The sequence below is a fragment of the Podarcis melisellensis genome (genome assembly GCF_964234715.1).
Source record: "Podarcis melisellensis genome assembly, chromosome: 11".
NCBI classification, from domain to species: Eukaryota; Metazoa; Chordata; class Lepidosauria; order Squamata; family Lacertidae; genus Podarcis; species Podarcis melisellensis.
In genome coordinates, this window is record NC_138543.1 from 33919064 (window position 1) to 33945291 (window position 26228).

Genomic DNA, 26228 nt, shown 5'->3' on the forward strand with positions numbered 1-26228 from the left:
GTGATATATCAAAATTGCATCTCAACTCTGTTCTGATGGACTTGCACCATTAGATACCAGCCTATGATCCTATCTGTATATTGTCTTAAATAACAGTCATGCAGGGATAAATTGAATGACTTGCATACACCAAAAGCATGAACACATGAAGAATATCCCATGGAAAAGCAGTACATGTCAATTATCTTCAACAAGCAAGAGCACATTAAAATGTAAATGAAAAGGTGAAAATGATATAACTGCCAGTTAAGTAATATTCTACAAAACCCACCCTGCTGATATTGGCCATGGTTATGCCCAGTATTAAGTGATTAGTCTGCCTGAGCTGTTTGCTGTCTAGTTCTTCTCAAACCCATACTCCTTGCTCAAGGAGAGAAACAAGCTGTTGCAGCCAAAGCAGTAGTTTTATTTTCCTCCAAACAAGCCATGAGTTGAAGCTATGGTTTATTCTGACCTCTGCATCATGGCTGGTTGGGGAAAACCAGCATGAGCACAGATTATTCAGACATAAGCCTAAACTGCCCCAGGATTTGTTTCCTACTGGAATAAACAAAGAACCCAGTGGGTGGTTCAGTTTCAAAGGAATTAGATGTGCATGTTTAAGTGCACTCATATTTCTTCCTTAAAAATAAATTCAGTACTGACTGAGAGCTCCCAAGAACAGCCAGTTACGGCAGGGCTTGCATTTGCCACCAAATGCACTGAATGCAAGCCCTGCTTGCAAAGGAACAATTCAGAGTAAACTCTTAAGGGGATCCTTTGCAGTTGCAGCTTTACCTGCCTCACAGTTTAAGTCAGATGTAGAGGCAGGAGGATATGATGTGGGGGGAAGAATGGCCATATAGGCCAAATTATGACCCTAGGGGTGGTCTCATCTGAACTTTAAGCTATATAAAACATGCATGGGACACCCCCAGCCTAATGTTGCATAAAATGCAACCATTGACAGTTACAGAGGAAAAACCGTGTGTGTTTTTCATTTAGCATGCTCAAGAAGAAATCAAGGTAAACAATTTCATTTGAAAACAGTTTATTTGCACTGTATGAAGAACTTGCAACTCTCAAAATAGGTAATAACACCTAAGACACAACTTTACAAGAACAAAACAATAGTTTAGCTGAGCAGCTTGAGCAAAAACTTGGCAGACACATCCTAATACATAGTGCATCTAAGACATCATTTATAGAGGGGTACACTTGCATAGGTCCATGGGGGGGGGGGATGGAGGAATTTAAATAGTCTGCTTTGGCTAATCAGATTTTTGAGAACAGGGAACCTATTGCATGTTCAGTATTGCAAAATTACCCCTCAGAGAAAAATGTTTATTTTCATTACTGGAAACATGCATTTTAAACAGATGCTAAATGCTTTTAACTTTATAATAAAACATTGTTACTTCTACAGGTTTTTTTTGTTTTTGTTCTTTAACTGAAAAATAATGGTTCCGTGTAATATGCGATAGAGATACGGCAAACATGGTAGCAGGCTCGTTTTCATCAGTTGTAACCACAAAAGGATGCCCTGTTCACAATCTGCCTTATACTAAGTCTGAAACACTTTTACTTGGAAATAAATATTTGTTTTAATTATTATGCTAGCTCTTAGGCTTTGAGCACATTGCGCTACCTAACTTTCGTTTAAATACATTTACAGTTCACTCTTACACATTTCAACCTTATTTAGGCAAGCGTAGGAGTGGAAAATAGTCCCATTGCTGTTTCAGACAGCTTTTAGGTACACTGGGTGAAATGGGAAGGGTTTATTTACATTTATACAGCATGTCATGGTAATCTGTGCAAAATTCTCAGTAATCACAAGTTCACAGTATTGACCATTTGAACGTCTTGGCTCTTTGGGTATGACAAAGTCCTAATGCAAGACAAGTACTATTTACTTGTCTACATTTTGAGTATAAGCCTTGACCTGTAGCAGAGGATCATGTCAAAGTTTGTGGTTCTCAGCCTTTCAGAAAGGCTGTTAAAAGGTTTATCTTGTTTGTGTGAAGGTACCAGACTACATTCTCCACTCATAGTTTTAAGATCTGCCCTATATGCTCAGAAAACACAGGTGTTTCATGGAATCTAACCATTTCAGAATTAAAGGGACATGATTCAAACCTCTCTCATGTCAAAAAAATATTGGTTCATAGAAACACAGCATATTGGAGAAAAGTACTGAAACACATTTCTCGCTATTGGCTGATATTTATTTTTAAAATAAAATAAAAAAACAAAACATCCAAACAGGAAATTTACTCACTTATATTCTGAAGTATAACCCCGAAAGAACTTCACTACTTACAGAACAACTTTCGGCTCCAAGTAAACTAGCTAATTGGGGGATTTATTTTCAGATGACTTGGGTGGCAAAGTCAGAAATACAGAGGTAGAGCAGCCTTGTATTTTAAGCATGAGCCAGCACAGAAAAGAAGCAGGATACAAATGGGATGAAACTCTCGACCCCCCTCTGCCATTCACCAGCAAACAAGTAACGTATATTGAAGTCCAGTTACATCTGTGGGTTGATATACAAGCTGACTGTAGAGTACAATCAGGGAGAAAGCCTTTCTACCCTCACCTAAGAGTACCTAGCCAGTTCTCAACTGCAAATTTTAATACATATGCTGTATTCCCTGCACCAGCTTGACTCATTTCAGTAGCATATGCACTAATGTGCTCCAAGTAGGCTTTTATGAGGAATAAGGAGGTATGTTATTTTATACGATGTTAAATTCTCTCCAATTCCTTTGTCAAACAGAATATTCAATATTGCATGAAATATTTGCAAGTAGGGTAGATGGTGTTTGACAAACGTCAGCCAAATACATGAAACTGAATCATGTTAAAATCTTACCAATGAGAGAAGTGTTGCCTGAGCAAAGCCTCAGAAAGTTTTCCTGAATCCAAATGTCAAGCACTCTTGCCCAAAAATGTGGCTGAGGAAGTTTCTTACACAACAGTCCCCATCATGTGATTTTGTACACTGTCGTCTTCTGGTATGATAATGCAGCACTGCTGCAAGGGAAAGGCTTGCTGGTGGCAGGCCATGCTCAACACTGCAGCTCTGGTGCTGCTAACTTTTCCATCTGCACAACCAATAACTGCTTAAAACTTGCAGGCCAACAGACACTGCCAAAATCCCTGGTTTGGGTGGCAAACTAGGACTGCCTAAAGTAATGAGAGTCTCCCCCACCTGCTGTCCTCCAACAATGGTGGGATCACGGTGCTGATTTTTTAAAAAATCAAGTCTTTTTCATGTTGATCAGTCCTAAAACCCAGTTTTTCTTCACATACAAAGTCTTGTCTCATGACGAAAATGTCATTATTCTTTGATGTTTTGAAGGAGTGTTAATAAGTGTGACTCAATAACCTGTTGAACTGAATCAGGGGAAAAAAAAACATGATTAGTGTTCAGCTCTTAAGTGGTGATCTATTTTGGAGCTGTAAATAGGAGAGCTGAAAAAGTGGAAATTGCATAGAGTTTGTAGTAATCCAGAATAGTAATCCGTGTGTGTGTGTGTATGTATGAATATGTAAAATTCAAGTTACAGGCCACGTTACAGGGAACCAGGCAGAGGGCCTTCTCGGTAGTGGCGCCCTCCCACCAGGTGTCAAAGAGAACTACCAGACTTTTAGAAGACCTCTGAAGGCAGCCCTGTTTAGGGAAGCTTTTAATGTTTGATGTATTACAGTATTTTAATTTTTTTTGGAAGCCGCCCAGAGTGGCTGGGGAAGCCCAGCCAGATGGGCGGGGTATAAATAATAAATTATTAATTATTATTATTATTATTATTATTATTATTATTATTATTATTATTATTATAAAATGCTTTTGGCCCCATTCACTTTTGGTATATCTGATCACTGCCAAAAGCAGCAGATTAAGGAAAGGCAAAAACTTCCATTGGAATGTGGCCTGCAGAACGTTGACCACATTTCAGTCTGGCCCCTCTGGTTCTTGTTGCTGTTCTGGCATGACCAAGAAGTGGAACTTGGCCCCTTCATACATAAATAGGGGCAAGCTCATTTGTTAGTCCTATCCTGCCCCCACCAAGTTCTAGGTAACAAAAGAAGCAGCTATCAATCTACAGCATAAAGGACAACAGTGAGATGATCAAGGGGTGGGGGAAGGGAATGCAATGCATGCACAGCACTAGGCTGTCTTTCCCCATATCTGCATAAACCACCACTGCTGTAAATGGTGATAAAGAAGGCCTCTCCAGAAGCAACGGTAAAAGCCTGTGCATTTTATGAACCACCAACAGGTAAAGCGGCTGATACAAAAAAAAGCACCAGCCCTTAAAGTAAATCCTAAAGTGCTTGAATACTCACCACTACGATGGCCCAGGGCTACAGCCAGATCCATGGAATTATATCCGGAGTCTGTCTCTATAGTAGGATCAGCACCGTGCTCTAGTTTAAACAACAGGAAACAAATCATTGCTTTGCTAACATCCTGCAGTTCTTACAGCCCTTACTGGCTAATTACTGCCTTCATAATACTTACCTAAGAGTATTTTGACACATTTTACATGGTTCCCATGCACAGCATAGAGCAAAGGTGTGCCTCCATTCTGAAAAATAAATGAAAAGAAACAATAATAATATCAGAATTCATTTGCACAGTTCAGTGACCCAAACAAGCTGTATATGAACAGGGGTCCATATATTCTGGCTTCTTTTAATACCCAAAAGTTAGTAATGTGAATAGTAGCTCCCGTAAAGGGCTTACCCAGTCATACTCATTTACATCAACTCCACAGTCGAGCAACATCTTGACAATGTCTGTGTATCCTTTACTGCAGGCCAGTGATAGTGCACTCTCTCGTCCTTTTCCGAGGATCTGTGGGTCTGCACCCTGACATAAAAAGCAGTGGTTTAAAATGTGTTATGGGTTAGATTAACAAAAACCCTGATGAGTAGAACCCCATGTGTCCAATTATATACTGTCCAGATTCTAGGTACTGAAATCACCCTGGACTCAGCTCAGCCATTTACTTCTTTACATGGAGAAGAGGAGATTCCAAAAGTTCCATGGACAATTTGTTCAAATGACCAACTGCCTACACTTCTTTTTTCCTTATGTACAGCCTAAGCATGATTTGTTGCGGCTCAAACTACTGCTTATTTTCTCTGTACCTGGTAAACAGTTCCATTGCTTATGGACTTGTTCATTCACGCCCTTTGGAAAGACTGTTACAGTGCCCATGGGCAGGGGCGTAGCTCGCTGCTCTGGCACCCGGAGTGGCAGGGGCGCAGGGGGTCGGCACGGCGCGGTATGCACCCCCTTCCCACGCCCCTGCTCATGGGGTATCAGAACCTAGGATTTGTAGAGGTAGAACAGTTAGCAACATATGTTCAGCCAGGAATTGTAAGTGGAAGAAATGGGTATCATCCTCAGTGGCTAGATAAGAATAAAAAATTAGCCCTCAGATTGATTTTTCTTCAGACTTCGTGCATAAATCATGCATTGGTGTTTCTCCTCTGAATCTTTTGTAACATGGCTAAAACATGGTGTTGACCAGGTCTAGACAGAAAATTACAACCTGGGATTTAAAGGATAGTGTAGCATTGTTACCATCTATGTAAGGCTTCACAAGAGGACTTCAGACAACCTTCAGAGGCTACAAGCGTTGTTCTTGATGGATTTAGAGCACCACAATTGTTGACTATCACTACAAATGCATGGGGGGGAGGGGGAACATATTTTCACTCACATTTTGAAGCAGAAATTCTACCACTGCTATCTGCCCATGAGCTGCAGCCCACATCAGAGGGGTAAAGCCTTCTTCGTCCGTATGGTTGATTACATTTTCTATTTAACAAAACATACAGATCAACCATCTCACTCCTGTTGTCTCCATGCGATGCTGGAATAAAGTTATTATGAATATTGGGGGGGATTGGGTCTCAACTCACTATGCTGGGATTAAGAGGGATGCAGAAAAGCAGTGAATACTGCCCTCTGATCCTTTTCAAAGGTCATTTTCAAGTGAGAGACACCCTTTCCCAATCTTTTGAGTCTTGCAGGGGAGTGGAATTGGTTGCAAACAAAAATAACAGCTGACTACTAAGCCAAGACACAATTTGTGGATCCCTGCTATGGTGGAAATGCAAAGTAGGCAATGCCATGGAGTGAATACTGTCAGAAGTGGGTGAGAAGGAAGAAATGAGTCAGCTTCACTCACTTTTGGAAGCAAATTCTGGATGCCATAGACCCTAAAAATGAAGACAAGGCTTGCTACTATAAGGGGCCAGGGTAAACACCTCCTACTATCTGAAATATGCACTTTGCCTTGTTACGTAATTCAACGTTAGCCTGTTTGGCCAATGAGCAATAAACGTTGCATAATTCAAAGAACAAATCTCACAGGATAGCTTGGATAAGAGTTATAACCAGAGCATCACAGCACTAAAAAAACCAGGTTTGCACTATGATTCTTTTCTTAAAGAAGAGTGACTAGAAAACATAAAACACACACACACACACACATATATATAGAGAGAGATATTCTGGTGCTGATATATAAGTTTTGACCTCATGATCTATGAGGCAAAAAACATTTCAGAACCATTTCCACAGTAAATTCAGAACAGAAATGTATGAAATAAAGCACAAATGTGAATAGGGCCAGTTGCAGGACCCATCCCAACCTAGCAGCTGATCATTTTTTGGCAGAAAAAAAGACCAAAATAAATTCTCACCTTGCTCTATGCGTGTAGCTAAATACAGCATTTCCCCTTGAGCTGCCAGCTGGTGAACGGAAAGAGCTGCAAAAACAGCAGAAATATATCAACTTCTGTGGTGCAATACTGCCATGATTTAGGACTACAATACTGACTGCATGTTGTTAGAGAAAAGTACCACAGAGAGGATGATCACATAGCTGACCCAACCAAGCAGCCTGCTACTATTTCTGGCACAGAAAGTTACTTTACAATTAATTTACCTTCACAGTCATCCAATAAGGAGGATTGTGTGTAGACCCTGATACCAAAAGAGGCAAGAATGTGGGACCGGGGTTAGAAAAAGCAGCTTGCTGAAAATTTCAGCTTTCAATGAGATAGACACAGCCCCTATGGCTACAATGAGAAGTCTTGAAAGTATATGAGCAATGCCTTACTTGGAATTTCAGAAGTGTACATGAATAAAATTTTCATTGGGTGAGGATAAGGCTTACATGTCTTTTCCCCCAACATGATTAGCATGAAAAATAATGCAGGTTTGCTCAATGTACAAATGATGAACTGGTTTACAATTTCTTGACGTTCATTAGGCAACAGAATATCAAAGACATTATGTGTGGTGCCTTTTGCCTATCTATTCCAGCATACTAACATGCCTAGCCCTTTTCTATTTTGAAAGAAAGCTTGGCATCCCAGAATGACAAAGTCACTGTTTTCAGTTAAAGAGATCTTACCCCTAATCAATTTAGAGATAAATAAATGACTGGGTGACTGGCTAAGTGAATGCAAATACCAGTTTCTTGTAGTACTGTAATCCCAATGGAGGATCCCAAAATGAAAACTTAAATTTACCATTCCACGAAGAATCACTTACAGTTTACAAGCAAAGGAGTTGTAGAAACTTCATTTCCCCTGTGCTTGTTAGTTAATGTGGTTGACTGCTTTATGGGAGAAAAGTGCTTCGTAGTTGATGGGGTGTAGACATGTCTTACTTGAATTCCAGGAGAAGGAGAAGTATGGATATTGCACTCAGCTACATGAGGAAAGCAAGAAAAAAGTAGTGTTCAGAATAGCTTCTTCAAATTTACTTTATTTATAAAAGGATTTATATATCACTATATCATAGAAAATCAAAGTGGTGTACAATAATATTTATATATAATAATATCAACATAAAATCAGAGGTCATCAACTAATCATTATGGGAAAATGTATTCTTATTAATTGCTGTCATAAGCCTGGTGGCATAGAAAAGTTCTCAGCAGTCAGTTAAAGGCTGATACAGAAGATGCTTGCTGAACAAGAAAAATGTTAGATATTCATATGTGCATATGCATTCTTTTGCCAATATAGCATTTTCCTGTTTATCCATCTATCCAACAGTAACAGTTAAAGCTAAAGATAAGTTTTAAATCACAACCTTTAAATAATACAGATGCCACTTCAAGGTCAGAGTTCACTTGATCCTGAATGTTTTTGCTGTCTTCTTCATTCAATGATTTGACAAACCGAGAACACACATTCATATCAAACCTATTGGGCAAAATGAATTTCATTCCCATGGCGACACTCTGAGCTGGTCCTTCTTCAACACTGGAATCGAGGTGAGGCTCCACTTTAATATCTGGCATGTGAGACAGGCTATAGCTGCCAGAACAGTCTTCCACAATTAACTGGGCTCCAACATCTAGATTTGTAGATGATTCCATCATTCAAATCTCAGTTATATGATGTGTTTTCTTATGGCTTTTACTTCAGTTTTCTTGAGAATATTAAAATAAAATCTCAACAGCCAAGGGTTACAACCACCTGCAATTGAACATAAAACAGTAATATGCTATTGACTATAATGCCACAAACATATAATGAAAATGCATATAATGAGTTTACAACCCTTCAGCACAAAAGTGCTCTTAATTTTAGTAATATATATTTAAGTGGTGGTGAGTCATCTTGTTGCTGCTACTGTTAAACAACTATGAATCAGAGATCCATGCTGATCTATTGCAAATCACCTACAGATCTAGCAGCAGATGCAGATCTACTTACCTCTATCATAGAACTACCTTCTGTGCATAAGAAAATCCCCAAACAGCCACACAAATGTTGATATAAACATTTTTTTGTATTGCATATAAAACTTTAAATCACATTGCCTTCAATTTTTGATTAGGGGGCAATTTGCACCCCCAGTGCTATGCATACTTTATTTCGTTTTACCATTGCTACCAAACTGTTGGGGTCGTGCAGGGCCAGAGAAAATTTGCTGTGTGGGGACGGGGAGGGCTTGATTGGATCCCCAAACTGGGAGTTCACCACCAACCACTGTTAAAGCTTCATCAACATTATTGTGCATAATTCAGTGATTTTAATGGAATGATTATGGATGCTCCTAGCCTTGGGACAGAAAACCGAAACAAATGCGTGATTGAGTTTGGCAGAGCGCACGCTTTGTATCCAATCCCTGGCAACTCCAGTTAAAAAAGATCTAGTAGCAGGTGCTGAAGAAGATCCCTGCACGGGACTGCGGAAAGAGGCTGCAAGCACGAATGGAATCGGACACGGCAAAAGGCAGCTTTTTATATTCGTGCTTCCTCAGACGGCACAGAGCTTACTTATAGAATTTGCTGCTTCAAGGCGGGGCCATCAGTTTCAACTGCTTTCGAAAGAGGGATTGAATAAATCCATGGCTACAGTTACTACTATGCAGGGGCAGTATGAGAGAGGCGCTTTTGCTCGTGCAGAGCAGCTGCTGGGGGTCAGTGCGGGCGAGGGCGCTTCAGTCTCGCTCGGATGCTGCCACTGGCCAGGGTGGGAGACGGGATGCTGGTGCAGAGGGGAAGGGCTTTGCGGCTAAGCGGGGATTTGAACCCAGGTCCCTCTAGCCCAAGACTGGCGCTCCAGTCTGCACAACCCCCAGTCTACCCGCTCCTCTTCTCCGCCCTTTTACCTTCCTAGTCTCGCGCCGTTCCTCACTGACATCTTCCACCGCGGCGCTGTTATTGTTGTGTTGGTGCGGCCCATGGCGTCACTTCCGCTTAGACCCGGAAGAAAAAAGTCAAGCAGTCTCGAGGAGTACGCTTTAAGTTCAGGGGGAGGAGACTGGTGATTACGTCACCACAAAAGCTCCTCCCTCCGCTTTCCCGACATAGAGATAAGGTAAGGTGGCAAGCCCTAGGCTCTGTGGTTTAGACTGCAGCGCCTCTCGCGTCCCTAAGGGCGGGAAAAGGAAGGCCTAATAAAAGTCCGGTTTCAGGATGAATTATAACGATGGCGAGATGATATGAGCTGAATAGGACAGAAATGCGGGCACCGTCAGGCGGCTCTCCTCTTTCCGATAGGAACCCGAAGTTTAGTTGGTGTTATTTTCTTCCTATCTCTAGGACGGGGATCGTGAGTAGCACACAACGCGCCGTTGTTGGCGGCAGGGGCGGCGCGCTGCTCATGACGTAAGCATCCGATCCGGAAGCTTGAGCGCGGTGATGGCGGCCTCCATAGGCGGCAACGTGACTCTAAAGCGCTGAGGAAGAAATCTTCAAATTCTGAGGTAAGATTAGTCCCTTGGTTGAAAGGCTGGAGGTCTTGTCCCGGAGGGAACACGCGCGTGTGACTTTCCTCTCAGAGGAAAGCCTCTGTGCCATCGCTGCAGAGCGATCGCATTCATCAGACCCCCCCACTCGCCTCTTACGTCTCTCTCACATGTAGGAGAGGCAGGAAATCGGCTGGCGAAGCTGCCCCTCAGTTTCAGGTCCGGAGGTCCGTACTTAACCTGAAACTGTTCTTAACCTGAAGCACCACCTTAGCTAATAGGGCCTCCTCCTGCGGCTGCGCCGCTGGAGCACAATTTCTGTTCTCATCCTGAAGCAAAGTTCTTAACCCGAGGTAATATTTCTGGGTTAGCAGAGTCTGTAACCTAAAGCGTATGTAACCCGAGGTACCACTGTATCCTGATATTTAAGTGAATACTGCCTTTGAATGTGGACATTCTGTTGAGCTATTCTGGCTCATTGCTATTGATAGCTTTCTGAACTAGTAACCATCTCCAGCACGTAAAGAAGTACAGTCATACCTCGGAGCGAATACGCTTCAGGTTAAGCATGTTCGGGTTGCGCTCTGCGGCGACCCGGAAGTAACGGAATGCATTACTTCCGGGTTTCACTGCTTGCGCATGCACAGACGCTGAAAATGACATGCGTGGAAGCAGCGAAACTCGACCTGCAGTCGTGTGTTATGTTCACTTCAGGATGCGACCAGGGCTCCGGAACGGATCCCGTTTGCATCCAGAGGTACCACTGTACTTTTATTTGGTCTATTCTGAACCTCCAATCCAATTTCATCATGTGATAAGCTTCATCTAGTGATCCTAAGACCCTAATGTTATGAAAGAGGCAGAAAATGTTCTATTTACTTTCTCCGGGCTATACATAACTTGTGCCATGTGTTTCTTTCTTTCTCTCTCTCTCTCTCTGCTCCACCTCACTTACCTTTTTTTTTGGGGGGGGGAGGAGAAATAACTCCCAAAGCTTCTCTTTTGGCTATGCTGAATTGTAATTATTAAAGCTGAAGTCCAGCAATACCTGGAGTATCCCAACACATTGACTATTCCTGGTTTGTGAAGTCAGGAATGTTGTTCTGTCTTGTACATCAAGTTCTTTGTAAGCTGCAGTCCTAAACATGCTTATTAACTATGGTGTTAATAGCTGACATTGACTGAGAGTTTTGTTTGGATTGAGCTAATATTGACTTTGCTTGCACCCTTAAGAAACTCAAATGGCAGTGCTCTGAGTTTTTGCTTTTTTGTAGTTTTATCAAAGGGCTGTAGCTCAGTGGTAGAGCATGGAAACCTAAGGTTATTGATTCAACCTCTTGCATCTTCAGGTAGGGTCTGAAATTCTGAAGAGCTGATGTCAGTTACTGTGGACAGTACTTGACTAGATATGTCAGTGGTCTGACTAAGTATAGGGCAGCTTTCTATACTCCTATGATCATTTACTCCCTAGACTTCATGTCAGTTCAGTTTGTGATTGCTTTGCACAAGATCCTGTCATCCTGGAGAAACTTAAGACAGTTCAGAGTTATTTTGAAACCACTTGTTGCTTTACACGTTCAGGATATATAAGTTTTGTTTTTGAGGCAAAATACTGATATGTACTGAGTTCCGTTAGAAGGGTTTAGACAGCTATTCTAGTCTGCTTTAGATACAGAAAACTGCCAAATATTGAAGCTGTATAATGAGGAACAAAATACTTGTTTTAGATGAGGATTAAAATAGGGTAACAAATAGTATGTGAGTTGCTTTAAAATTTGCAGTACATGTTTGCTTAGTATTATAGATAGATTTCAGTGTTTTGTGTACTCTTGTTCTCCCCTCCTCAGAAGCCTGGTCTACTTTTGCCATATGAAATTTGCAACGCTGGAAGATTATATTTTGCTACTTGAAGAACTTTTACTGTACTTAAGATAGAATGGCTGAGTACAAACCTGTTAAAGTTCAGTCTTTTCCAAAGCTTGGTGAGAAAGTAACAAAGGATACTTCGTACTGGAAGAATTTCAAGGTAATAATACATTGTTTCAATCTCACTAATTTGACTTGGAGATTGAAAGAGAATGCATGGAAACTTTGCATTTGAGTTCTGTACTTCCTTATATTAAAATAATATGTGATATATATATATATATATATGTGTGTGGTTTTTTTTAATAGATGTACCTCTGCCGCAATTATACTGCTTTGTTATGACACTAGAGTGCAAAGAAAAAATTAAAACCTTTATAAAACAGCTATAATGAAACAGAGAAACAACTAGGCAAGAATCAAGAGTACATGAATTAAATAATCAGATGAAATCCTGTACATGCAATTCCATATGGGAGTTATAGCACTAAAAGAAATAAAACCTAGTACATTTTTGTATGGTTTTTAAAAGTTTGTAATCTAATAAATGTTTTAACATTTTGATGTTCTTCTCTCTCACTTTTGTAAATATTCTGTTAAAGGAACTGTCTTAAGAACACAATGTTAATTATGCTAACTTTTTTTTAGGCTCCTATTCAGATAAAGGAGTTTGGTGCAGTGAACAAAATAGACTTTTCTCCAGTTCCTCCATATAACTATGCTGTCACAGCTTCATCAAGGGTAAGGTTTAAAATATAGTCCAGTTTTCACAGCCGCCTCTTGTACTTGTATTATATAGGGCTCTACTAAGTTTGCTTGCATTTTGTCTGCTTGTGTTACAGCTGCGAAAGTAACACCATAGGACTGTGCTGCCTTTATCTGCAAAGGGCCTTTAGTATCCTGTTTGCCTTCATAAAGCCCTGTTGAAATTTTTGTTGTATACAGATAATGATCACCTGATTGTTTGGGGCATCGGGATATGTGCGGTATTTAGAAAATAAACTGAAAATGGATGGAATGTATGCTGGAAGGAAAAAAGCATGTCTGGCAATGGAAGAATGGGGGGAAACTTACTACTTAAGCTGCAAAAGTTTATTTATAGATTGTAATTCTTGATGATAATATCATCTCTGTCTGACCTGGTTTGGATATAATGGTAAATTGTGGCTTAGAGCAGGGGTGGGGGACTGGATTTGACTGGTAGACCAGCTTGTTATCTCTCCCACATCCCTTGCAAGCCAAATTTGACAGGTAGGTGGGACCACATGTTTGTCAATCACCTGACATCACAATGATGATTGCATGATTTGAAATCAAATCAAATGTATAGCCTGGAAGTGGTTCACAAGATCCAATAGTCCCCTGAGTGTTGCACTTTTACTTTCTCCCATGTAAGTAACTGGTTGCCATTCAGACCAGTGGGGTGGGGGTGGGGAATGAATTTTTCAGGGCTGTCATTGCATTAATGGAAAAGCCTGCCCCTTATCACCATCCCTTTTTGACACTTCATGCTTAACTTCCATAGAGCCTCTGTGCACAGAGCCTAGAGGTGCCAAATCTCCCCCTCTCCATCCATGAAGGGCCTTGTGCTAACAATAGATGGAAGGAATGGCTGAAGTCCAGCGACAATACTGCTATTGGGCAAAAGAGATAGCTTGGTATTTCAGTTGCATCTGTATGTCATGCTCTCCATGTACACATTGCATTTTGTTCTAGATCCACATTTACGGTCGATATTCTCAAGAACCAATCAAAACATTCTCTCGCTTCAAAGATGTAGCATACTGTGCTACGTATCGAGATGATGGGAAGTTGCTGGTTGCTGGCAGTGAAGAGGGCATCATTCGACTCTTTGATACCAGTGGGAGAGCAGCGTTGCGACAGTTTGATGGCCATACTAAGTAAGAGAGCATATTTTACTTAAAACAGGTCCATTCTGCAAAGATTTGTTTTACACTCTGTAAGATCACTGGGTATTGAAAATGCATTTAATGAGTGCTTTTTGTGTAATCACGATGCATCAAGCTTGTAGCCTGTATTTTGCACTGAATTTTTCTTTGATGACCTTCCTGCCAACTTGAGCTTTGTGTGCCTTTGTCTTGAGAGCAAGGCTTTGTCAGTTATGGTCCTGCTGTTCTGGAATACTAGTCACCTAAGGAAACTGGCTCACACCTCAGTCTATTCCAGGTGGCTCACTTTAACATGTCTACTTTTCTTTTTCATGATGTACAAAAGCAGGAAATTTCATTTAGCTTTCTGGTGAATTCGTCACATCAAATCATACACCCAAGGTCATCTCAGCAGAATATTCTCAGGATTCCCAATTCCTGGATTTGCCTTGAAAGCTTTTGTGTCTAGGTCTTCTAGAGATTTGTCAGTAGTAAACTACCTCACAGGCTTGTTGTGAGGGTAAAATGGGGAGCAGAGACCCATGTATGCCTCCTTGAACTTGGAGGAAAAGTGGGATATAAATGTAGCCGTCGTCACCATAAATAATACTGGAGATTAATGGAAAATTCACGTATGTGACCAAACATTTGCAAAGGACTAATTTGGGGAACTTTGAATCTTTCTTTTTAGAGCAGTACATGTTGTGGACTTTCTATCCGATAAATTCCGAATAGTATCTGGAGCAGATGATTACACATCAAAGGTGTGGGACATTTCATCCGCATCAGAAATCGTATCCTACAACGAGCACACAGACTATGTGAGATGTGGCTGTACTAGTAAACTGAATGCTGATCTTTTTGTAACAGGTTAGTGGTTCACTTTCTACTTCTCTGTATCACTGCTGGGCACACTTTCTTTGCAGATATTGCAGGTTTACCATAAAAGAGAGCTGGAGAATCAGGGCTGGAGGCCAAATGCAACCCTTCATGTTGTTCTATTTGGCCCTTGGTTCTCTTTCCCTATGCCCCCCCCTCCAGACATGATCTGGTCAGGCCACACCCCTCACCAGCCCCATTTCATGCCCTCCTTGAGTGCTTTTGCCTGGCTGGAATATGTCCTTGAACTCTGATAATGGCCACTTGGGAGGACAGAGAGGTGTATATGTGAGACAACTAGCCTGCTCTGCACAAAGGTACATTTATTGCTCTGCCCACTTTTGCCCCTGGCCCCACTGGCACTTGGCTCTTGGGAGGTTGCCCAGAAAAGAATGTGACCTTCAGGCTGAAAGAGTTTCCCCATTCCTGCTATAGAAGGCTTGCTTTCCCTATTGCTCTGTAACCGCCATTTGCTTCTCTAATTTAATGCCTTCTTAATATTGTTTTGCTTGTAAATTTTTGTGGCTCTGTTCAGGCAGAATGATTTTCTGATTAAGATGATTTTTTATTTTTTTTGCATTTGCGCTTCCTTTTCTTCATGCTTGATCTAAGTAGAAGTCATTGCATAAGAAGACATAATTGTAGTTGGCTCATTTAAAAATATTGCAGCCCAGACATGGGTGATGAGAGAGGAGTCACTAGATGTTTTCTCTGGATTAAAATCACAAATCAAATAAAAACAACCCACAGGTGTTTGCTGCACTCTTTTTAGTGAGCGATTTATTTTAGACTCTAACAGTAATTTCCGGAATCATGCTTGGGTAAAGTGGTGTGTCCCTTCAGAACAGCTTTCAGTGTGATTTGGTGTGGAGGGGCGAGATGTGAGTTGATCATTGATGTTTTATATTACGCCAGTGGCTCTTTCAATAATACACTGTGCTTTGGGTCTGGGCAGGGTGGAAGTTACACCTAGAACAACATTCCAATATTCTGTGTATGTTAAAATCTCGGGGTTGCATCCAGCTAAGTCATATGCAGTACAGACTCATTGAAATAGTAGGCTTGTAGTCATGATGTCAACTGTTACAGCCCTCAAACTCTTCTTTTTCCTTATTTCTGGGATGCCTTCTAGGTTCATATGATCATACTGTGAAAGTGTTTGATACACGGGCAGAAAAAAGCGTCATGACGATAGAACATGGGCAGCCTGTTGAGAGTGTTAATCTCTTTCCTTCCGGAGGTCTTCTTGTGACTGCAGGTATTTTATCAAACGGGCAGTTTCCCTCCCTCCCTCCTTCCAACCATACAGCTTGTTTATAGTTCTATCTGCAATTATTCTCTTATTTATTTCCCTCTTTGTAACTGATAGAGAGGGCAGACCCGAGTGACAAGAGTGTGCTGCTGCAAGGTTCTGTACCATTTGTGGCTGAAGCCCTGTGCTTGCTAGATAGTAGCTTCTAAGTCTTTTTTCTTTTTTCTTGGGTAGATTGAAATGCTGTTTTCAGTCTTGGTTTCCCATCATCTTTTTAAGAAAAAAACATGCAAGGTTGACTTGATTGTCATAGGGAGAGATGTGTGTCTTTCCTTTTGCTGCTGTTCATGTAGGTCTCTGTGTAATGCAGTCTGTATGGGAGACAATTGCTTCCTACTGTAAGGGGATGTTGTATCTTCTATCAGATTATATGTTCTGGGTGGGCAATATGTGGTCCTCTAGAGATTGCTGTGCTACAGCTCCCACCATCCCTGATCAGTGGCCATGCTAGCTAGGGCTGATGGCAGTTGCAGTTAAGTATCATCTAGAGGGCCACAAGTTCCCCCACCCATCATCCCCAGCTACCAGGACCATTGGTCAGGGATGATGGGGATTGTAGTCCCCAAAACAGCTGGAGAGCCAGGTTTGGGAAACCCTGGCCTAGAGGGAAAATTGTGGCAGTACTCATGCATGCCTATGAAATGCCTTGTTTATTATTTGTGTACAAATAATCCTTTCTTCTTCAAAAAAGGTGGTCGTTATGTTAAAGTCTGGGACTTCCTTAGAGGAGGACAGTTACTAGTGTCCTTGAGAAATCACCATAAGACTGTAACCTGTTTGTGTCTGAGTAGCTCTGGTCAGAGGCTGCTTTCCGGCTCACTAGACAGGTTTGTATTTTTCACAGTTTCTCTTACTGGCTTTTCTAGAGAGCTTTCTGTGTAGAGGTGTAATTCCATACACAGAGCTGTGTGTTTTCTGTTTTGTCTTGTGACTTGTTAAAGATTCCTTTATCACCATTAGCTTTCAGAGGGAATTTCAGAAAAAATCCTTTTTACCCAGGAATTTGGTGGAATTCTACTCCTGGCAACCCGAAAATCACTGGATGGAATAAATTTTTTTTTTTTTTTTTTTTTACATGTAATTGTTTTCAGAAAGTTTGTGCTTTGTTTTTATCTTTAAATTGTGGATCTGTTTGCTGTCCTGGGCTCCCTCGGGAGGAATGGTGGGTTATAAATTCAATAAACAAGCAGACTGCAGAATGTAGAGCTGGATATACAATTTAGCAGCGTTCCAAGAATATTGACTTGCATGCATTCTTACTCTACTTCTGGTTTCCCCCCCTTCACTAAAAGATACGACTTGAAAATATGGGTTTAGCCACATATTTTTTAAATATGGGGGTTTTTTTTGCAGCAACTGGATGCAAGTCACATTTTCATGAAACATTTAACCTGTTGAGTACTCTGAAATCTGTATTTTTTTTCTCTCTTCGTAGGCATGTGAAGGTTTACAGTACAACTTCCTACAAGGTCGTCCACAGCTTTAACTATGCAGCATCCATTCTCAGTCTTGCCTTGGCAGTAAGTACTAAAATAAACCTTCTGGCAAGCAATGATTACCTGACAGTTTGAAAATTGAGCCTAGACACACACTAAGTCACACACTGGCTTCTTCATAGAATTGTAGAATTGGTAAGGTACCCCAAGAGGTTTCTTTCAGTTGTCCTTGCGATAATGGTATGGAAGCAATGTGGGACACCCCCCCCCCGAAAGGGGTCTGTCTGGAATGTATTACACCAGGTTTTCTTTCTTTCAAATAGGTGAGGTGACAGTACTGCCCAAAGCCATCTTAGATCGCCTTAATTGTAAATAGGTACATGAACCATCAAATTTGGCAAGTTAAAGGTTGTTGGCACCAATGCCGATCACTTCAATCCCTTAATCAGTGGACATCTCAATCCTATGCATGCTTATCTTTAAATAAACCCTGTGGAACTTGCTTTCAAATAAACATGCATAAGATTGCATTATTAGACTAGAAGACGTAGCTGGGGCTTAACCTCACCTGGGTCACAGCTCCATCATATACATTTAAAGCTCTCTTGCTCCTCTTAAAGTCGTCCCCACCCCCAAGAATGCTTGGAGCTATAGTTGTTGTTAAGGGAGCTGAGAGATGTTAGGAGGCCCTTAAACAGAGTACAGTACCCCAGGTTTTTTGCAGGAGGGAAGCTATGACTTTTAAAATGGAATGAGAGCGCCTTAAATATGTGCTGTGGATGTAGCCTAGGCCAGGTAATTAGGGACAGGCTTTAACTTGATTCCATTCTTCCAAGGATGTCTTTTCACAATTGCCCTCTGCTCAGAATGGAATATTAGAAGCCATTGTTTCCTTATTTTATATACTGCCCTGATACCTAACTGCTGAAGGGCAGCTAAAAATAATAATCTCTTAATAAAATAAATATTACCCGAGGCAATTCTTCTTTGCTGTAAATGGGAAGCTTTAAACTAAAGACAGAGAACTAAAAATGTGTGTCTGGGTTACAGTTTCTGGGTAAGCAAGCCTGTTTCTCTTCCCTTTTAGCCTGAGGATGAATCTCTAGTTGTAGGCATGACAAATGGAATACTGAATGTTAAACACCGGAAGCATGAAGGTGCAAGAGAGCTTCTTCAGCAGAGGAGAAGGCCCGCGTATAGGACCTTTGTGAAAGGAAAGAACTACATGCCGAAGCAGGTATGGAACGAAAGGATGCACAGAGCAAGTCCTGTTTTCTACTAGCAAAAGAGGAGCATTAACAGATCATGTTTTTGAAACTGAGTAACAAAGACTTAAGGGGAAGTTAGTTAGGCTGCAACATTTCATTGACTGATCAGTTGGAGGAACTTAGGAAGCTGCCGTATATTGAATCAGACCGTTCCCTACTTTTAGTGTACAGTGGTACCTCGACTTACATATGCTTCAGGTTACAGACTCTGCTAACCCAGAAATAGTGCTTCAGGTTAAGATCTTTGCTTCAGGATGAGAACAGAAATCGTGCAGTGGCAGCGGGAGGCCCCATTAGTTAAAGTGGTGCTTCAGGTTAAGAACAGTTTCAGGTTAAGAACGGATCTCCGGAACAAATTAAGTACTTAACCCGAGGTAACACTGTACTGGGTGTAGGGGAAAATAAACTTGACAAGAACAAAATGTATCTGGTTTTGCATTTCTATGGCAGGATAAACTATGCAAACAATACAAAGGTGATATTGAAGTAGGTGGGATGGTGGTTTGTGGGTTTTATCATGGATTGTCTCTCCCTTCGGTTTTTAGGAGGATTTCATTGTCAGTAGGCCTGTCAAAACCTATTTGAAGAAATATGATAAGCTCCTGAGAAGCTTCCAGGTTTCTAAGGCTCTTGATGCTGTCCTTGAGGTAAGCTAGTAGGACTTGAGTCACCTTTTAGATTGGATGATTCTGTTTCAGTTACACTATTGTACCGTAAATCTGCCATAAAATGATCCATAAACAAAGGCCTTCTATTGTTCATAAGGCTGTGTACAACTAAATAATTGTGCAGAATGACTCCCACAAGTACAACAGAACTTGCCCTTCCTCTGCTCTGGGGTCCCTCCAGCTCTGGATCAGATTTGGGGCTACGTGGAGAGAGGAGAGGGAGAGGCTGTTCCATTGTGTTTGCAGTAGTCATCCTGTGAGATATAGCCCATAGTTACAGCATGGATGTTACTGCCAACAGTGGGAAATCTCATGAAAAGGTTGTTGTGTATTTTTGTGGTTGTTGGCACCCGTCTGTCTCGAGAGACAGTGAAGTGTGCCTTCGGGGGTGAAGTCAAACTCTTGTGTCAGAGGCACCAAAGTGACCTCCCCGGGGTGTAAGCCTGTATGGAGGTCCTGGACTGCTCAGGCAAAAAGACCACCCTCTCAGTCTTGCTGGTGTGGTCTAAAGCACAGCGAAGCAATACATTTGGCACCCGCAGGAGTTGTCGGAAGGAGGCACACAAGGTGGCACCCAACTGTCTTAGGGACTCCACTCCATTTGTGTAGGGTTTACTCCTGAGCATTAATGAACTAAAAAAAGACTCAGGTGCCTTTTTATATTTGATGAGCCATGCTTTCTTCTGTTTTATATACCTACTTAAACCAGAAAGCAAAACTCACAAGCGCTAGTCCTGGAGTAACTGTAGAGTAGAACTTTCTGTCTGGCCGATTATGGCCCTCTAGACCTCTCCATCTGTCCCTGGGACTCTTCCCAGGCCACATCCTTCACTGGGTCTGCTTTCCTGTGTCCTTGAGTGTATTTGCCTGCTAGAATGTGTCCTGGAACCCTGATTATGCCACACATGCCTGGACAGAGAGAGAAGAATGAGAGTATGTGTAAAACTAATCTATACATGTCAAACTTTTCATTGCTCTCCCTACTTTTCTCTCTGGCCTCACCTAGTGCTCATATGTGGCCCTCAGAAAGTTGCCCAGAAAGAAATGCAGCCTTCTTGCTGAAAAACATTCCCCAGCTCTAGTCCAGCCAAAATCTACAGACTCTTATCACCACTGCTGGGCATGGGCTCTATTTGTAGAAATAACATCTTATTTTGGTTGGGAATAAAAGCCAGAGTTGTAGATGTTTCACTTGATGGTCCTTGAGTAGCTCCTTGCTATTAAAGGACTGACAGGAACTGGAGGCTTAGAAGCCCAATGAGCTGTCCCGTTAATGAATTTTAGATACATTCTGAATGCATTCCTTTTTCTTTATGGACAAGGCATGATTCAAATTGCTTAAGTTCATGCAATCCCCTTGCTTTGTGCTTCTAGGATTCCGCGAGGAAAAAGCCACCTGAAGTTATAGTCACGGTCTTTCAGGAATTAAACCGCAGAGGAACCTTGAAAAACGCACTCGCAGGGAGAGATGAAAAACAGCTCAGTGTCCTCCTTTCTTTCTTGATAAGGTAATTGCTTTCGTAATTGTGTTTTCTGGGCCAAAAAAATTGTGCTACAGATTGGGAGAAATGGCACTGGGCATTCTGCTTTCTAAAGCAAGGCTTTCATGTCAAAGTGGAGCAAAGAAAGGACAGCTTCTGAAGGTTTGGGTGGGATGATCACAGGAACCCAGTCCTGGCAAAGCACTGCTTAGCTTCTATGTACACATCTGAACTAGATGCCTACGGCCAGAGAGCCAGCAAGTTAGGTCAGATCGGCACATGCAATTCAGCCCCCCCCCCCCCGCTTTTAGCTCTCACCTCTCCTCTTCGGATTGCTGCAGCTGGCAGAATAACTGGAGGAGCAGAAGGAGCTATTGAGACGTTACTGGGCAACAACTCCCCTTATCCTTGGTCGTTGGCCATCTTAGCCAGGGCTGATGGAAGTTTGAGTCTCTGCAGCATCTGCAGTTCATAGTGTTGGCTACCCCTGCTTTTTAGCAACTTTATAGCCCCATAACTTCCTTTCCCTGCCTGGCACATGGCATCTGTTCCTTCTTTTCAAAAGTCATTGCGTTTGCAAGCTTCTTAAAAAGAAATCCTTTGCCTGAAAGTTGTGGCTCTCTTCTCCTTTTCATGCATCACCTCTGGTTTCATGAAGCCCAACTATCTAGCTGTTTAGAGGTGCAAGTCCTCCATGTACATTAGTACCTTGGGTTAAGAACTTAATTCGTTCTGGAGGTCCGTTCTTAACCTGAAACTGTTCTTAACCTGAAGCACCACTTTAGCTAATGGGACCTCCCGCGCCACCGCTGTGTGATTTCTGTTTTCATCCTGAAGCAAAGTTCTTAACCCGAGGTACTATTTCTGGGTTAGCGGAGTCTGTAACTTGAAGCGCCTGTAACCCAAGGTACCACTGTATGTGATTCTTTAATATGGATGTTGGAATGGTATAATCCTTAATTCTTACTTATTCTGAATACCTAGCTCATAGAAGAGAGGTAAATATGATTGGTAGAAGTACCCTCACTTCCTCTCTTGTTAACAGAAATAGGATGGAAGGGAAGGAACTTTGGTAGCCAGCAGTTGTCTTCTATTTCTCACTTGCATCTCACCATCTCCGTACAGCACCTTCTCCCTATGACAGAGAACATAGCCTTCAGTGTGTTTCTTCTACAATAGTGAAAATTGCTAACATCTGGCTATTAACTTGCAGACATGTGACTGATGCAAGATTTGCTCCTGTGCTGATAAACATTGCAGAAATGATTATAGGTAAGTACTAATATCTGACAATACTAATAGAATTGATTCATACCCAGGTAACTCAAGACACCCTTTTTCTGTTCACAAAGAAGGATGCCCATGCTATGTATTGGTATGGCCTTTGCTTTGTGTACAAGGCTTTCTTACACTACCATGATAACCAATTTAATAGAAGTTTGTGGTCTGAAGGCGCACGATGTGGGTCGGGATCTGGTTAGTGACTGGATGAGAGGTCGTCTGATCACTGCATGTGCCATCCTGAATTCTACTATGGAAGAAAGATGGAAAAGGCATGGGGTCAGGCAAGGGGCACTGCAGTAGGAAAGAGGAAATTGGCTGAAACTGAGCGGAGACACCTTGTGCAAGGGGCCTGATTTTTATTTCCTTGCTCCCACTGCAGCACCACTTTTCATCCCATGGCATTTCACAGGGGGCCCTGAATCCATAGTTTGTGCATCTTCAGAGGGCCGCAGTGGAGAGGAGGGGATGGCGAAATCCCCTTGCATGAATGTCCTTATGCTGTTGTGCCTCTGGATGCAAACCAATAATTAAACTTTACTTTTTCTTAAAGGCCTATGTATATTAAAAGATATTCACCTGGTATGTAAAAAGTGGTTGGCTCTGGGGTCTTCTTTGAGCAGAAGACCAAGGACAGGGTGCTTCAATTGAAAAGATGCTGAGTTCACTTGCCACCCGCCCGATCTCTGGGTGGCTGAGGCACCTTGATGGTCTGATGGAGATCATAGTTACTGGGCAGTTTGCTGTGTGAGAAGCTGACCCTTTTAAAGTCGACACACACAGTTTTGCTTGTGGCTGGATTTAAGCTCTTTCATAGAAAGCCTTCCATGCCAGTCCTGTCCTTTTTTTGCTTTCCACAGAGACTAGATAATTTATTACGGTCAAAGACCAGCTCACGTAACATAACAATAAAAACAGCATTCATAAAGATAAAAAATACAATTGGAACAGATTGCAGCAATAGCTCATGAGTTAAAATTGAGATATATACATACACCCGTACAACTGAGATTTGGGCTACCATAAAAAAAAATGACTCTGAGACTAATTGAAAGCTGGTTGTGACTTACGTTGCCAGCTGCTTTGGAAGCTTGAGCAAAGCACTTTTATAAATGTGTTGATAATAATAAAAGGTTTCCTTCTAAAAAGCAAAATTAATAAAATATCTGCTTATAACAGTTATAAGGGTAACTGTTAATTGAACAATTTTGAAAGCACTTTTAGACCTCATTTTATTTTATTGAAAAAGTATTGCCTTTTTTTAAAAACAATGACCGTCAGGATGATCATAGCATTTGTATTGCATTTATTAAACTTCTCACTGCCTCTTTCATTTGATGCCAGCCTGCAAAACCTTGCTGTCTTCAATAAAACGATTTTAGACTTTTTAAAGGTGCAGCTGGAAACTCGTTTTAGGCTTATAATATGTGATAAACCCCATTAAGCAGGGAAGTTCCATTTTAACTTGTATCTCTTCCTTCGCAGAAATCTACATGCCTGTGGTTGGACAGTCCTCGGTTATTGACAGGCAATTTCTAAAACTTCAAAATCTCATTGAAAAAGAGATTGATCTCCAAGAAGAATTACTAGAAGTCTTGGGGATGATGGATGCACTGTTCGCTACCATGGCAAGAAAAAAGCCCATGGGACTGGACAAGGACAGTACTGATGGCTTATAGAGGGCACTGGAACAATGTCCATTGCTGGACAACTTCACCTGAGAGTTCATTGCATTTGATTCTTATTTTCACTATACCTTTCCTCCCAAAAAAGTATTGCTTTGAAGCAGGAGAAAAATGGCAGGGTATCTTTTTGAAGGGTACAAATTACTGGTGATTGAAGAACAAAGACCCTTTGGGATTTATCTTTTTTTGCCACAAGGTTTTTTGTTTTTTTAAAGCAATTTAACTGTTAAAATATTTCTGCCTATATTGTGTAAAGTTGGACTTTATTTATACAAACCCATTGGGCCCTCAATTATATGGTCACAGACAGATAATTCAGGTATCTTCAGCTTTTTCTCCTTGCTTTCTTGAAGAGACATTTATGGAATACTCAGCTATTCAAATAGAAAGAAATATGGCAGTTTCAGTGAAATTAGATGGCGTCGATTTTAAATTTATCACATGGAACCATTGGTGGTCAGTAAGGCCTGATTTCACGTTGGAAAACTATATGCGTGTTCTCAGCTTTTCAACAGAATTCGTGCTATGTGTGTTAAATATGAAAATGACATCATGTTTAAATAGCATCTGATGCTGCTTATGATGAATATATTTCCCTTTTTTAAAAAAACTTTAAATCCTAAGGATAAAATTTTTAACATCAACACTGACTTTGGCTACATTATTTATTCCAACTGATTAAAACATGTTGAGTATTTGCTAAATACATGGTTGATTTCTCCCCCGTATCATATCATAGGAATAGGAGCAGTGTGTCGACGAAGGGCTCTGATTATTCATAACTCTTTCTAATCCAAATGACAAGTCTGTTTTGTACAGTGATGCCAGGATTGCCCAATGGTGGCTATGTATGTTGATAATTGCCAAATATGTAAGAAGTTTACATTTGATCTGTACCATGATATTGTGCTTCAAATCAGCAGGTTATAAGTTAAGGTCTGAATATACTCGTTTTACCAAAATAGGAATATCATCGTTATCAGGAAAAAAATGTGTGCCTTTTTAAAGGTGAAAAGGCTCAGAAATGGGACCACATCTTGTAACTTTCACACCAACAAGCAGCCTCTTCACTTTTAACATCTTTCAGTGCAAAGAATCCAGATGCTGGAAGCTTAGTAAACTGAAGAGGCTATTTCTGCTTCTGTTCTACGCTGGTGGAGGCACATGATCTCTGAATAAGAAGCAGTTACTACCTAGCAAGTTAGTACCGGCTGGATCCTCATCTCTTTTAGCCAGGGTTCTGGTTTTAGTCTAGTATATTTATGTTAAAAAGGTAATTGTAAAGGACCCCTAGACAGTTAAGTCCAGTTGAATTCGACCATGGGGTTGCAGCACTCATCTCGCTTTCAGGCCGAGGGAGCTGGCGTTTCTCCGCAGACAGCTTTCCTGGTTATGTGGCCAGTGTGACTAAACCGCTTCTGGCGCAACAGAACACCATGATGAATGCCAGAGTGCACTTCCGGGTCATGTGGCCAGGATGACTAAGCTGCTTCTGGCGAACCAGAGCAGCACACGGAGATGCCGTTTATCTTCCCACCTCAGTGGTACCTATTTATCTACTCACTCTGGTATGCTTTCAAACTGCTAAGGACAAAGCCAAGGGAACTCACCCCGTCACATGGATTGCAGTCGGCTAGCCCAAGAGGCTCAGTGGTTTAGACCACAGTACCACCTGCTGTTAGCAAGTTATATGTTAGCAAACTAAAAGCAAAACATGCTTTTTATATATGGAAGATTTTTTTCATCTGTTGGATCCCTTGAAAAAGGCCTTGCTCAAACTAGAACTGCAAGCCGTAAGGAAAATCTTCATTTGTATCCTTAAACCGTTTCGGAAGTCCGTTCTTAAACCAAAGCCATTCTTAAACTGAGGCACGCTTTCCCTAATGAGGCCTGCCCTTCGACAATTCGGATTCTGTTCTTAGACCGAGGTAAAGTTCTCAAACTGGGACACTACTTCTGGTTTTGCAGAGTTCGTAAACTGAATAGTTCGTAAACAGGACTGTTCTTTAACTGAGCTACCACTGTATCTGGATTTTCTCCCTGGAAGGCAGGGCTGATGAGAACTAAATGTGAACCTATACATCTGTTTAGAAAATCTATGTGAATAGAGCTTCTGGAAGTAGCTCTTGCTGTCCATTGTGCTGTGGTCTATTGCTTATCTGTAGTTTTACTGAAAGGCTGTAACTCAGTGGTATTTTCTTTGCTAATGAAGCTTGTATGTGTTTGCTACCATCCTTGCTTGTGCTG

The 26228-nt window shown here is 41.4% G+C and overlaps 2 protein-coding genes across 2 annotated transcripts; one reads left to right on the top strand and one right to left on the bottom strand.

Moving 5' to 3' along the window:
* Positions 1 to 1013: 1013 nt before the first annotated feature.
* Positions 1014 to 9750, bottom strand: ANKRA2 (ankyrin repeat family A member 2). Its single transcript, XM_081929448.1, has 9 exons — positions 9638 to 9750; positions 8108 to 8496; positions 7562 to 7720; positions 6706 to 6771; positions 5718 to 5815; positions 4733 to 4858; positions 4508 to 4574; positions 4333 to 4413; positions 1014 to 3378 (listed from the first exon to the last, which is right to left on the bottom strand). The coding sequence occupies exons 2-9, from the start codon at positions 8397 to 8399 to the stop codon at positions 3323 to 3325; spliced, it is 945 nt and encodes a 314-aa protein (XP_081785574.1). The 5' UTR covers positions 8400 to 8496; positions 9638 to 9750; the 3' UTR covers positions 1014 to 3322.
* A 47-nt stretch (positions 9751 to 9797) lies between these two features.
* On the top strand, positions 9798 to 24625 carry UTP15 (UTP15 small subunit processome component). Its single transcript, XM_081929409.1, has 14 exons — positions 9798 to 9846; positions 10071 to 10234; positions 12064 to 12242; positions 12731 to 12823; positions 13799 to 13983; positions 14663 to 14841; positions 15983 to 16108; positions 16854 to 16989; positions 17598 to 17682; positions 18686 to 18835; positions 19412 to 19513; positions 20909 to 21042; positions 22229 to 22287; positions 23782 to 24625. Exons 3-14 carry the CDS (start codon positions 12153 to 12155, stop codon positions 23973 to 23975), a joined length of 1533 nt encoding a protein of 510 aa, XP_081785535.1. The 5' UTR covers positions 9798 to 9846; positions 10071 to 10234; positions 12064 to 12152; the 3' UTR covers positions 23976 to 24625.
* The last annotated feature ends 1603 nt before the right edge of the window (positions 24626 to 26228 follow it).